Source organism: Equus caballus, chromosome 8 (genome assembly GCF_041296265.1).
Source record: "Equus caballus isolate H_3958 breed thoroughbred chromosome 8, TB-T2T, whole genome shotgun sequence".
Lineage (NCBI taxonomy): Eukaryota > Metazoa > Chordata > Mammalia > Perissodactyla > Equidae > Equus > Equus caballus.
In genome coordinates, this window is record NC_091691.1 from 8605882 (window position 1) to 8618251 (window position 12370).

A 12370-nucleotide genomic window follows, 5' to 3' on the forward strand; every position below is an offset into this window, starting at 1 on the left:
ATGTTCCCATGACCACAAACCCCCCTTAACCACAGGCTGTCATTTCAAATACATGATCATCACCCCAAGACTAATAGAGAACAAGAAGCAACAGGATCAGAAATTTTACCTTCATATAAAAAGGAGGCATGTAACAATATGACAATGGCTTTACATCAGACAGGTTACATCAGTAGCTACGTCTCCTCAAAAGCTAGTTTTTCTACGACTCCCTCACTTTAGCAAGTTAGACCAACCAGAATTCCCCAGAAGGACTATGAAATGGAATGGCAGAAAACAAGAGGACAGTCAACGCAATCCAGTGTTTTAAAGGGTTTGCTGACTATATCAGGGTCACATCTGCACAATAACTCAAAAGCTAGGCACATTATAAATCCCAGTGAAGTAGAGTTAAGGTAGAATTGTGGTAACTGGCAGAGGAGAAAGCATTTGATCTCTCTGGGAAAAATTTGGTTTTAGGTAAGACCATCTTCTTAAAACTCAAAATGATTTCAACTTAAAAAAACAAAAAATCACAAATTTTCTTCCCCTCTCTTCTCTAACTAAACCTTCCTATAATTTTCCTTTTCACACAAAATTTGCAACATGCACAAAAAGGACTAAAAACTTTGGTCCAGTGACGTCTCTACAAGTAGTGGAAACAGAAAATAAAATGGTTAATAAGTTTTCACAGCACTACTGAACTAAACCTACATTTAAAGAAGTTAAAGTAATTATTAAAAAAAATTCTGCCCAATTCTTTGGTCTCCACAAGAAATACATATCTTACTCCGTTAGAAGACAGTACTACCATTAGGGCTGAACAAAAGGGTCCTTTCTTTTCCAACTAGAAAGTAGCCCCTCATCTGAAAGCAACAGTTGACGTTGCTCTTCATGGTGGGATTTCTATCCCAACTCCACACTGCCTCAGAGTCCACCCGGCCGGAGAGCATTTTGCTGAACCCACCTTTTTAAGTTGGCTTATTTTCCTACCTCTCTACACTTCACTTGACTACTTTCCTTCCTCTGTATATCCTTAACTCAAAACCCTGAATCATCAACATTATCAAATCAAATGCCCAAAGACTAATGTATAACGAACAAATTGATTTTTCCAAAACAACCTTAAGACATTTTAAGGTTAAACCTTAAGGTATTTTCAATAGCACTACCAGTCATGCTCTCTCTGTGGCATATAAAAAGGAAATGCAAATCACTTCTTCCATGTGGTATTCACAAAATAAACACACCAATGAAGCATCAAAAATCAAATATTTCGACCAACATTTTGCTGAGGTTTCTATGTGAGAAATGATTCTAAATCGCTGACATGTAAGTTCAATGTTTGCAAGAGGATTTTTACACAAGAACAGTTATGTAAAACATAAAATTGGCAAAGCTGATGTGGAATAGCAAATCATCTCAGATGAGTGTGAAACCAGCCAATTTAGCCCCACATTGGTGGGCTAAGAAGGTAGCAAATTTGTTTCATGAGAACCTAAGTTATCTACCTACCTACATAAACATTATCATATGGCCTCAAAACCACTACAATCACACACTGGCCAGATTATTCAGCCATCAATTACGTTTTGTTTTTAACCCGCAAATGTGCAGCTGAAGACTTCACTAAAAATAACAGGCCAAGTTGAGGAGAGAGGGGCTGTGATCCCGGGGGGCCTCTGGAGAGCCGGCAATGTTCTATTTCTTGGCCTGACCAGTGGTTACTTGGGAGTTTGGGCTTTAATTCTTTGTTAAACTAGACGTGTGCTTTAGGTACTTTTCTATATATGCTACACATGAGGAAGAATATGTAACATTACCCAAGGTAGTGGCTTTTAGACACTTTAGGGCAGTCAGTAACCAAACGGTAGAGATTTAGAGCTTCAGACTACACAATGAGTTAAAGTCAGCATAGGGCAACTTTGCGGGAGCCCAAATACTTTGCTATAAGGTCACAAGTTATGGGCCTAAAAGCTGCTAGAACGTCTAGCCAAACTCCTCCATTTTGAAGGGAAAGGAAAGCAAAGTCCAAATAAGCTATGGGACTCCCCAAAGGTTCCCCAGCCAGGCCTACTGCTGTGTGTCTACATAAATCACAATTCTAATTCTAATACAGTACCTGGCGGTTACCAGTAAACAGAGTTTGAGAAAAAGGACTGAAAAACCGGCATGTCCACCACATCAAAATTTCAACATACACATTTTGACCCCCCAAGCTTTAAAAGAGAAGGGAGAGCGCACTCCCCCTTACATAATTCAAACAGTGCAGGGAAGCGGAAGGTGGAAAGGGCTCGAAGGAAGCATTTCCCACCAGGACGTGCCTGGACCGTGGGATCTGAATCCTCGCTTGTAGGGGCACTCTGCACCCTGGCACCAACAGCCCAGCACTTACCCGCCTGTTTACCGACCACACAGTTGGGGAGAGTTCTTAGACTGCCCTTAAGTTGCCGGAGTCTTGATCCTTTTCGAATTAAAACTCGGAAGGACCCAGTGCTCTTCCTGCCTTCCCTCGTCTTCTCCCGCTGCCTCTAAGGCCCGGAGTTAGGCCGCCTAAGAACCTGCCCCATCCCACCAACCACGGCCGCCCAGCGCAAGCACAGACCGCGGGCGATGTCTGAGCTGCACTCAAACGCCGCGCGTGGCGGGACCCACCCTCGACATCACCTCCAAGCTCCCGCCGGGCCTTCCTCCCGAGGCCTCCACGCGCCTCCTTCCCCGCTTTCCCACCAGTGCCCGAAACACACAAGCCTGTCGCCTAATCGACGAGAACAAATGTGTGAGACGACGGCTCGAGCACAATTCAAACGCCGACTCGGGCCTTTTGTTTCTCCCGGGTCAGAGAGACCAGAGATTTCTTTCGGGAGGGGTGTCTCGCCTCGCGATCCGGGCCGGCCTTATTATTCAACGGCTGTCCCCCGGCGTTCGCTGAAAAGTGGTCCTGGGAGGCCACTTAATTGCTTTTGGGGGGGGGAGGGGGAATTAGTAATTGTAAGAGCGAAGGAGCCCGGGGGCAGCCGACTGGGGGGCTTTGCAGGGGGGGCACGTTCCCTCTACAGCCCAGTCGGGCGGGGAAGTTCGGCTCGGGGCTGGACCCGCCGAGGGGGCGGTGCGGCCGTCAGGACCACGGGGCCCCCGCTCACCGGCCGGCGCCCCTGGGCCCACAAACCGCGCTGCCTTTTTTGTTGATATGCTTCCCCCCGGCTCCTGGCCGAGGCGGAGGCGCCCCTGGCCCGCGCCGCCTCCCTGGAACTAGGGTGGGAAGCGCCAAAGAGCGGCGGGCCTGCGGCTCTTCGAGCCGCCACCTCCGCTTTCGGGTTGCCGGGCTCGAGGCCCGGCCGAGCCCCCCCACCGCGGGGCCCGGGAGACCGCAGGCCCCGCCCACGTGGCGGGCGGCCCGGAGCGCGGGGCCCGACGGCCGCCACACAATGGAGACCACCGCAGGCCCCGCGGGTCCCCGCCGCCGCGAGCCCCTCGCGCGCTGGGGGCGCCGGAAGGTTCCAGAACCGGCCTGCGCGGTGGGGGGAGGGGTGGGGAACGCGGGCCCTCGAGCTCGTCAGGCCGCGGCGGGTACCTCACACCCTTCTCAGCAACTCCACTCAGTCGCCCCGCCACCCCCGGAGACGAGCGGGCCCCGATTTGGGCGACCCGGCCATCGCCGGCGCGACCGCAGTCCCACCACACTCACCCGTGGACGCCATTTTCTCTCCTTCCTCCTCGTTCTCTCAACGTCCGTCTCCCTCTCGCTTTCCCTTTAGGCGTCGCACTGCGCAGGCGCGAAGCCCGCAACCTCGGGCGCTACCATCGGGCCAGGCCACGGGGGTGAGGGAAGGAGGGATGAACCACAGCTTTCTGGTCCTTTCCGCCCGCAACTCTTGTCCTAATCCTTTCTAAAGAGCGCCGGACGTGACGCGCGGGCCAAAATAGTACCGAAAGGGCCGCAGCGGCCGGTGAGCGGGTTTTGGTATCAAGCCAGAGGGGTTCTCCGCACGAGGCTAAGGTGTAAGGAATGGTTACGTCCGCTGGCTCTAGGGACCGTCGCTGAAGAGTCTGCCTTGGAGGGAAACGGAGGCCGGCGGGAGGGCTGGGGGAAGGGACCCGGGCCTAGAACAACTGCTGACTAATCGGCAGGCGGCGGCGGAGGGGGTGGTGCGCCGGCCGGTCGACCGAGGTCACGCGTCCGAGTGCGAGCAAAATGGGCTCGGGGCGCTCGGGCCTTGGCGGGAAGTTAGAGTCTCGACTCCCAGCCGGGGGCCCCGCCCGGCCTTCCGGGGGCGGAGGGCGCGCTCCGCAGTGAGTACCCCGGCCACGTGGCCCGGGCCGGCGGGGGAGGGGGCTGAGGCCGGTGGGCTGGAGGGGAAGCCCCGAACGTGGCGCCTGGCCCGAGACCTCCCCCCCCCCCCCCCCGTAACGGTCGAGCTTGAGAAAGCCCTTTCATATCCCCCATCCAATACCGTTGTTTTTACAGAAGGGGAAACTGAGGCCCAAGGAATTTGGGTACTGTTCCTAAAGTCACAAAGCTGAGTCCGACCTACACCCAGGGACCCCCACTCTCTCCATCACCTGGAAGACTCTTCCCCGTCCTTGTCTTCCCATTCTGTGCTCCTGGCTTCCCAGTAAGGTAGGCAGAGCCTCATGGTGCACAGCCCCATTTAATAGATGAAGAGACTGAGGCCCCGAGGGTTCAAGTCCCAGTTCTGTTTGTCCATGGGCAAATTCTTAACCCTTGCTAAGGTACCCAGAGAGGGGTGGTTGTGAGGGTGCAGGAGGAGGCTAGCAGTGGGTGCCCTGGCTCTGGATAAGGCTGGCACCTATCTGCCTTCTTGGACTCCACTAAGTCTGCCCAGGCAGGTGCCCAGGCCCAATGAAGGGCAGGGCTCACCCAAACCCCTCAGTGGGACCTGGAGCCAAGCTAATGTCTTTACTTCAGTGAACACGTATAAAGCACCAGCTGTGTGCTGGGAGCACCCTGGGGATGAATAACAGGAGCACCCCCTTGCCCCTGGTTCAGACCACCTGCCTAGGGAGAAAGGTCAAGCTGTGCTCATCAGTTAGGATAAGATCCACAATGTGGGAGGCCAGAGGAGGGGAAGGGGACATTTGAGCTGGGCTTCAAAGGGTGAATAGGAGTTTGCCTGTTGGCGAGATGGAGGGAAGGACATTGCAGGCAGAGGAGCTTTCTGCATTTTTACTGCAGGAAACTGGCAGGTGCGTTTTGATGCTGAGGATGCCCTTAGCAAGGGAGCAGGTGAAGCAGCCTTGTCTCTCTGGGATTTTGCTTCCTGCCCTGTGAAATCCGCTCACTGGGAGTCCTGAGATAAGCCTGGCAGGGGGTGAGGGGGTTCCAGCAGGGCCTGGAGGACAGGCTGGATGTGAGGGGAGAGAACAGGGCAGAAAAAGCCTTGCCTCTGGGCAGGGAATTCTTGAACCAGCTAGGTGGGAGCAGTTGCCTCCATGTTGAGGCCTCCCCTTGTTGGGCCAGCTGGTGGCTACATCTGCCTCCCACAAGTAGCCCAGATGGCTACAGTTTATTGAGCAGCGACTGTGGGCCCAGCCCTGCATTAGCCCATTCCTTTTCCTTATTCAATGAGGAAAATCTTTTCTTTTCTTTTCTTTTTGCTGAGGAAGATTAGCCCTGAGCTAACATCTGTGTCAGTCTTCATCTACTTTATCTGTGGGTTGCCACCACAGCATGGCTGACGAGTGGTGTAGGTCTGTGCCCAGTGTCCAAACACGTGAACCCCAGTCGCTGAAGTGCAGTGGGCCGAACTTAACCACTACACCACAGGGCTGGCCCCAGGAAAGGATTTTCTTAATCCCCATCTTACAGATGAGGAAGGAGAGGCTCAGAGGTTGGAAAACTTGCTGAGGGATACACAGCAGGAAGAAGTGGAGTGGATACTAAAAGCTTCCTGTGAAAAGAGGGGTAAGGCCACAGGGGCTGTGCTCGGTGTCTCAGTCCGGTGTCACTTTGTATGCACTCAGGGTGAGGGACTCCTGCTGCCCCTCCTCCAGCCCTTCTGCCCCACCCCCTCCCTAATCTGCCTGCCCATTGACTGGCCTCACCTCCTCCGTCAAGGGCAGCTGAGGCCATCTGGAGCTCTAAGGCTGAGCACAGTGGAGAGGAGGAGGAAGGAAGGTGGCTGGTCTGCAACCTGAGGGAAGAGGGAGGCAAAGAAAAGCTGGAGATGGCCCTGAACTTGCTGTGGGGGGCTGAATTTTTGGGAGTCCAGGGCCCCACCTCACCGTCCCTGGCCCTGTGCCTCCCGCCACAGGCTCCTCTTCAGGGCCCCTCAGGCCTGGTCTCTCCCCATCCTCACACATAGGCAGGTGGGATGGCAGGATGGCTAAGCACATGGTTAGGGCCCGAGCTCCTCCATGGCCAAGTTGCTGGACTTGCCTCTCCAGCCTTAGTTTCTACTTCTGTAAAATGGCGCTGTTGGTAGGGTAGTTGAAAGGAAGTCAGAGAAAAGCTGCAGAAATAACTGTTATTATTTTCCTCTACCCATAGCACACAGCCCGAAGACCACCCTTGACCACCTTCAGCCAAGCCATGCATGCCAGAGATCCCCCTGGCCTACCGTCACCAGCGCTGCCTCTCGCCTCCTCGGTCCTGATGCTGCTGATGAGCAGCTTATGGCTGGTGGGGGCCGGTCCCAGCCTTGCCCTGGCCCCAGAGCTGCTGCTGGACCCTTGGCAGGGTGAGGGCTGGCCACATGGGCCTTGGAGGAGGCAAGAGACTTGCTGTAGGGCCCCAGACCAGTTGGCAGGAGTGGTGTGCATCCTGCAGGGGTCAAGCAGGGATAGGACCCAGTGCCCCGGGGAAGGTCAGCCTTGGATGGGAGCCTGCCCAGCTCACCCACATCAAGAAGGGAAGGCAGAGGACCCAGGCAGAGGGGCCAGCAGAGGGGTGGGAGCCTGTGCGTAGGAATTCCTTTCAGACGACTTCCCTTTCTGATGGCTTCCGGCTTGCGCGAGAATGGGGAGGAGGTGCTGGGGGTTGGAGGAGTGACCCCAGTGACTGAATGCCTGTTTCCCGGTGATAACAGCAGCTTCCATTTACGTTTGAGAACCCAAATGATGCTCACAAAGGTTAAGTGACTCGTGTAGTTGGTTGCTCGTGGGAAGAGTGAGTGATGGGTCCGGCCTGTTCTGTTTCATACGGCAAGGGAGCAGCCACAGTGTTTGGAAGACCTCCGTCCCCTCCATGAGTGATTAAAGTGCTGGCAGTGCGCAGACTTCAGCTCCTGGAGAGGGGAGGCTGGCTTATCGGGTGGCCCTGGCAGAGTGTAATTCCCCACCTGGCACACCTGGGACAGCCTTTGGGGTTAGGGCCTCTAACCTGGCACATAAACCCCTTCTCTCTCTCAGCACATCGGCTGCTGACCCATGCTCTGGGCCACACGGCCCTACCCAGCCTGCTCCTGAGCCTGCTGCTCCTGCCTGCGCTGGGCTGGCAGCAGGAGTGCCACCTAGGTACCCTGCGGTTCCTGCATGCCTCCGCCCTGCTCGCCCTGGCCACCGGGCTAATGGCTGTTCTGCTGGCAGGCCTTGGGGTGTCCAGTGTAGTTGGTGGCTGTGGATACATGCCTGTCCACTTGGCCATGCTGGCGGGGCAGGCTTACCACTCTAGACGGCCCCATGGGGCACTGCCACCGTGGCTGCTGCCATGGCTGCTGCTCGCCCTGACCCCGCTGCTCAGCTCCGAGCCACCCTTCCTGCAGCTCTTCTGCGGCCTCCTTGCTGGTCTGGCCTGTATCCTTTGCCAGGGCCCAGGGCCCATTTGGACATGTGGGTTCTGTGGCTGGGCCCCCAGGGTGTCTAGAAAGGAAGTGGCACAAGGAGGTAGGCCCAACAATGCCGGGAACCTGTGCACACACACTCCTGTGCATCTCTGAGTCCTCTACCCAGGCTCTGGGCTGGGGACTGGGGAGCTCATGGCCAGGTGGAGGTGCTCATTACAATTTCACGGGGAGCCGGGAGGGCTGAGGTGGCCCAAGGAGGCACCTACCCTGGACTTCCCTAGCAGAGGTGGCGTCTGTGCTGAGACGTGCAGGGTGAGGGGTTCAGGTGAAGAGACGTGGAAAAGGAGAGCGCGGGCCTGGCAGAGGGCTCAGAAAGTGGAAAGGCCAGGGGTGACGGTAAGCCTGGGGCTGTCTGGGCACTAAAAGGGGGAACCACCTGTGGCCGGTGGTGCAGGTGTGTTAAACACAGGCTCTTGCTCCAAAGAGACTTAATGCCTGTGGAGGAAAACAGTGCAGTCAGAGAGAAGAGTGGGCACAGGCTGACGCCTGTAGGCTTTGAGGATTGGGGACACCAGTGCCCAGGCCTGGCTGAAGCCTGGAGCAGGGGCAGCATGTTGCCCTGGCTGAGGGTAATAAGGGGGTGGGTCAGTGGGCCCAAGAGTGGGCCTGAAGTCACAGACCTGAGCAGGCCCACAGGGTCCTGGGAACAGAATTGGGCAGGGGGGGTGACTGGAACGGGATGAGACAGGTTTTGGGGTGAGGCATATCCGGCTCCACCTCTTACAGGCTGAATAGCTTCGGGCAGGTCCCTTTTTCTCTGAGCCTCCACTGCTGACTAGGGTGACAACACATCCCTTGCAGGGCCACAGTGAGGAGACATGAGGGAATGCCCGTCACACCTTTGGCACAGGGCAGGCAGTGTGGGCTCACCCCTGGCTGCTTTGGGTTTTCCTTGACCAGCCGCCCTGCCCCGGGCAGACAGATGCAGCTGGGGCCTTCCGGTGGCTGGAGCTCTCTGAGCGGCGGCTGCAGGTGCTGCAGGACAGCGTCACGTGCAGGGCCCTGGCAGCGTGCTGGCCACTCAGGCTTCTTCCCACCCCAGGCGGCCTGGCTGAGCTGCCTGTCACGCATCCTGCCGGAGTGAGGTGAGGGTGATGCCGAGGACACCATTCCTAATGGTGGAAGCTGTGGCAGTGGCTGGCAGTCAGGCCCTCTTCTGCTTCTGCTCTCCAGGCCTCCCACCCCTGGACCTCCTTACATGGCCTCCCCTAGCCTCTGGTCCCACAGTGAAGGCTCAGCCCCATTCCTGCCCAGCCTGGGGCCTGTGCAGCCGACCTGGGAAGGCTCCTCAGAGGTGGGCCTGGCCTCAGCCAGGCCCAGCTTCCCCCCAGGGACCCCACTGTGGGCAGCCCTGGATGAGCAGATGCTGCAGGAGGGGATCCAGGCCTCACTCCTTGAGGGGCCAGCCCAGGGTCCTGAGAGCCCACTATGGCTGCCTAAGTCCTCCGTCTCTTCTCTGCGGTAAGGCAGGGTGGGCAGGGGTGGGGTCCCCTTGTGTCGGGGCTGACGTGGCCCTGACACTCCCTCCTTGCACCCCTGTCCCACAGGCTGCAGCAGCTGGAGCGTATGGGCTTCCCCACGGAGCAGGCAGTGGTGGCGCTGGCAGCCACAGGCCGTGTGGAGGGCGCTGTGTCACTGCTGGTTGGGGGGCAGGTGGGCGCCGAGGCCCTGGTGACTGAGGGGAGGGACAGGCCTGCCCACTCCGAGGGCCCTGGGCCCCCTTAACACAGGCAGGCGCTCAGGTGACAAGACGCCTGGCCTGTGGGTAGGCAGCCCCAGCCCCAGCCTGTCTGCTGAGAGTCACAGTGGGGTGCAGGGGTATCCCCAGGGGCAGGAGGAGCCCCTCCAGCTCCCTGCCCTGGTACTAGTTAGAATAAAAACCAGTTCACTTTTCAACCTGGACCTCCTTGGGGGCCGCAGTTGTATCTGACTCTTCTGTGTTGGCATCATGGGGATGAATGAATGAATGAATGAGCAGTTGATAAATGACCAGTTGCAGAGCAGCTCCATGAAGTCCAGAGATGCAGTGTGACCATCCCTGCCCTGCCCAAAGCAGGGCAGCCTCTTCCTCCAGGAAGCAGCATCCCCCACCCCGGGGCTTTTGCTGGGCTGGACCCTTTGCCAAGGAACATTCTTCATTGCTCATTTCTGGTTTTCTTTGCATCACAACGAGTTAATCTATACCACCACTCATCTTTTTTTAATGCTTTTTGGTGAGGAAGATTGGCTCTGAGCTAACATCTGTTGCCAGTCTTCCTCTTTGTTTTTTCTTTTTTCCCTTCCCAAAGCCCCAGTACATAGTTGTATATCCTAGTTGTAAGTCATTCTAGTTCTTCTCTGTGGGATGCTGCCACAGCATGGCTTGATGAGCTAGGTGTGCAGGTCCAGGCCCTGGATCTGAACCAGTGAACCCTAGGCCACCAAAGCAAAGCATGCAAAGTGAACCACTTGGCCACGGAGTCAGCCCCCCCATCTAATTTCTACCCATCCTCAGGTCTCAGCCTGCATGGACTCCTTCCTCCAGGTAGCCTTCCCTGATTCACCAGGAATATCTTCCCTTCACTGCCCATGGCCCCCAGTGTCCCTGCTAGACAGGGGCTGATTCAGTTGGTGGTTCATGGCTGTGTGACTGCGGGGCCCTGTGGGCAGGAAGCAGTGGGTGGGGGTAGGGGTAGGGTGGGGGAGAAGCTTCCTCAGCTTTGAAGCAGCAGCTGCTCCCTTCTGGTCCCCTCAGTCCTGGCCCCCCCCCAGGGAGGGGAGGTGTAGATGAGCCAAGAGGGCAAGAGGATGGCGCCTGGGAGTGCGTTGCTGATGGGCTGGGGGAGGGGGGAGGCACAGCGGGGCCTGGGAAGCTGGACTTTGTGGGGCCATGTAGGGAGCTGCATGTCCTGGAGCAGCCTATGCTCTGGTCACTGTGGGAGCTGTACCCAGGGCAGGGCCAGAGTGGAAAGGCCACGGAGACTGAGTCGGGGACCAGAAACAGACTGGGAAACCTGAGGGCCGTGCCAGTCTCGTTTTACAGGTTGGAAACCAAGGCTCAAGAGAGGGGAAGCTGGGGGTCACCTGGTCTAGAAGCTGCCCAGAGTGCTGGCAGCTCCGTGCTCCCCTGGCTTCAGAAGCTGCCATTGCTGGACACCTGGCCACAAGGTGAGGATGGCCCGAGCCTCTGCTCACCTACCCCCACACCCCAGCCACCCAGGTGATGGCCAGGCGAGCCTGGGCCCCCTGTGAGCCCGGCCTCACAGCCCTGCTTTGCAGTGGGCGGTGAAGCCCACATGAGAAGGAAGAGGCTCCTGGCCCTGCCTGGCTGCCCCCCATCGAAGCACACAGAGCAGACGGGTAGGGAATCAGGCTGGGGCCTTTATTGGCCGGTACACATCTACCTCCTGGCATCCATCACAAAAGTCTGTGGGAGTAGGTGGCCCCTTCCTCTCCATGCCCCCCACCCCCCCAACCAGGGACATGGGAGGGGTTGGGGGCTCTGGGGGCAGAACTGAGGCAAGGAGCCCTGAATGTCTGGTCAGATTAAGTAGCTTGACCTCAGGGTTGGGAACCCAGCACCAAATAAAAGGAGAGGAGGGGCGCAGAGGGCAGGTGGGCTCCTGGAGGTTTGGCTGGGGAGGAGGGGGCAGTAAGACTGCCCTCCCTCATCATCCCTGCATGTGTTGAGGACCAGGCAGAGCCCCAGCTCCTGGCTCCCTCAGGGCCTGGGGGCCTGGATGCCCAGGCTGCTGATGCAAAGGCAGAAGCCTCGAACCTGCCACCCCCTCCCTGTAGGCCTGCATCACTCCATTTCACAGAGAGAAACAGGCCCAGGGCCCTGAGCAAGGTCTCAGCTCTCGTCTGGGCCACCCCTCCCTCTCAGGCCCCAGTCCCTGCTCAGCCTCCTACGAGGCAGATGTGCATGGGGTGCCAAGACAGACCTGCCTACCCAAAAGCCTGGGTGGCAGAAGGGACCCTGAGGACATTAATAAATATGGATGGGCAGTCCCTGGAGGCAGCTGGCCAAGTCCTGGCTGGGAAGGGAAGCCTGGCCTGGCCTACCCCGAGGGGCCGCCACCGCCCTCAGCCTCTCTCGTTGCGACTCCTGGGGGCCACGATCCGGTAGTTGGCCACGTGTCCTCCCCTCTTGCCCCGCAGGAGGCTGGGGGTGCCCATGCCGGCAGGGCCTTCCCCCGACCCCTCTGGTTCTGCCGGAGGGAAGGAGAGAGGCTGGGTTAGTGAGGTTTGTGTGAGGCACCCACCTCCCCTTGGCCCTCTGGGGGCTGGGGCGACAGGCACCCTGCCAGGTGCACTCTGCCCTGGCATCCGGGCGGCAGAGCTGTGGGAGAGAAGGGGGTCTGCAAGCTGGTTAGTGTCCCCTCCCCTGGGAATTATTAGCCCCCAACCCAATAAGCACTCAGGGCCTCTATTTGATTTTCCCTGTCGAGTGGGGATAAATGAACAACCACGCTTCTGAAATGCTTTGCACATAGTTAATGCTCCATAAATAGGATAGCAATTTTTTTCTTTTCCACATTTTAGGGTGAAAGTGTGCCCTGAATCATCCCCATTTCATAGCTGGGTAAACTAAGCCCAGAGAACAG

The 12370-nt window shown here is 57.3% G+C and overlaps 3 protein-coding genes and 1 long non-coding RNA gene across 40 annotated transcripts in view; 1 reads left to right on the forward strand and 3 right to left on the reverse strand.

Annotated features, from left to right (window-relative positions):
• Positions 1–3776, reverse strand: part of EWSR1 (EWS RNA binding protein 1) — a 26542-nt gene extending 22766 nt beyond the window's left edge. For 2 of the 3 annotated variants that reach the window (XM_023646902.2, XM_023646903.2), the window contains exon 1: positions 3668–3771. In XM_023646902.2, coding sequence (XP_023502670.1) covers positions 3668–3680 — 13 coding nt within the window. In that variant the 5' untranslated portion in view covers positions 3681–3771. Of the gene's footprint in view, positions 1–3667 lie in introns of all 3 variants that reach the window. The other variant, XM_023646901.2, reaches the window with a different exon arrangement.
• On the reverse strand, positions 2375–3457 carry LOC138915155 (uncharacterized). Its single transcript, XR_011420734.1, has 3 exons — positions 3123–3457; positions 2727–2939; positions 2375–2510 (listed from the first exon to the last, which is right to left on the reverse strand). It is a non-coding gene; the product is annotated as an uncharacterized lncRNA (long non-coding RNA).
• RHBDD3 (rhomboid domain containing 3) lies at positions 3738–9680 on the forward strand. Of its 8 annotated transcripts, none has more exons than XM_023646904.2 (8): positions 3738–3981; positions 4448–4600; positions 5810–5905; positions 6491–6680; positions 7351–7734; positions 8707–8869; positions 8958–9245; positions 9332–9680. In XM_023646904.2, exons 4-8 carry the CDS (start codon positions 6533–6535, stop codon positions 9507–9509), a joined length of 1161 nt encoding a protein of 386 aa, XP_023502672.1. In that variant the 5' UTR covers positions 3738–3981; positions 4448–4600; positions 5810–5905; positions 6491–6532; the 3' UTR covers positions 9510–9680. The 8 variants fall into 8 exon arrangements, with proteins under 8 accessions (XP_023502672.1, XP_023502673.1, XP_070075937.1 ...); XM_023646905.2 differs by having other exon boundaries at positions 3761–3929; XM_005612466.4 differs by lacking the exon at positions 3738–3981 and adding an exon at positions 4003–4272.
• A 1444-nt stretch (positions 9681–11124) lies between these two features.
• Positions 11125–12370, reverse strand: part of EMID1 (EMI domain containing 1) — a 49607-nt gene continuing 48361 nt past the window's right edge. For all 28 annotated transcript variants that reach the window (XR_011420729.1, XR_011420730.1, XR_011420731.1 and 25 more), the window contains one exon: positions 11125–11974. Coding sequence is in view for 24 of the 28 variants with exons in the window: in XM_070219816.1 (XP_070075917.1) it covers positions 11825–11974 (150 nt within the window). In the remaining 4 variants the exon portion in view is untranslated. The remainder of the gene's footprint in view (positions 11975–12370) is intronic.

Excerpts from the sequence above, each read along its gene's own strand:
- RHBDD3 (XM_023646904.2), top strand. The coding sequence starts at position 6,533 with ATGCATGCCAGAGATCCCCCTGGCCTACCGTCACCAGCGCTGCCTCTC. Across the intron at positions 6,681-7,350 it reads GCTGCTGGACCCTTGGCAGG|CACATCGGCTGCTGACCCAT; the intron begins GTGAGGGCTGGC and ends TCTCTCTCTCAG. Across the intron at positions 8,870-8,957 it reads ACGCATCCTGCCGGAGTGAG|GCCTCCCACCCCTGGACCTC; the intron begins GTGAGGGTGATG and ends TCTGCTCTCCAG.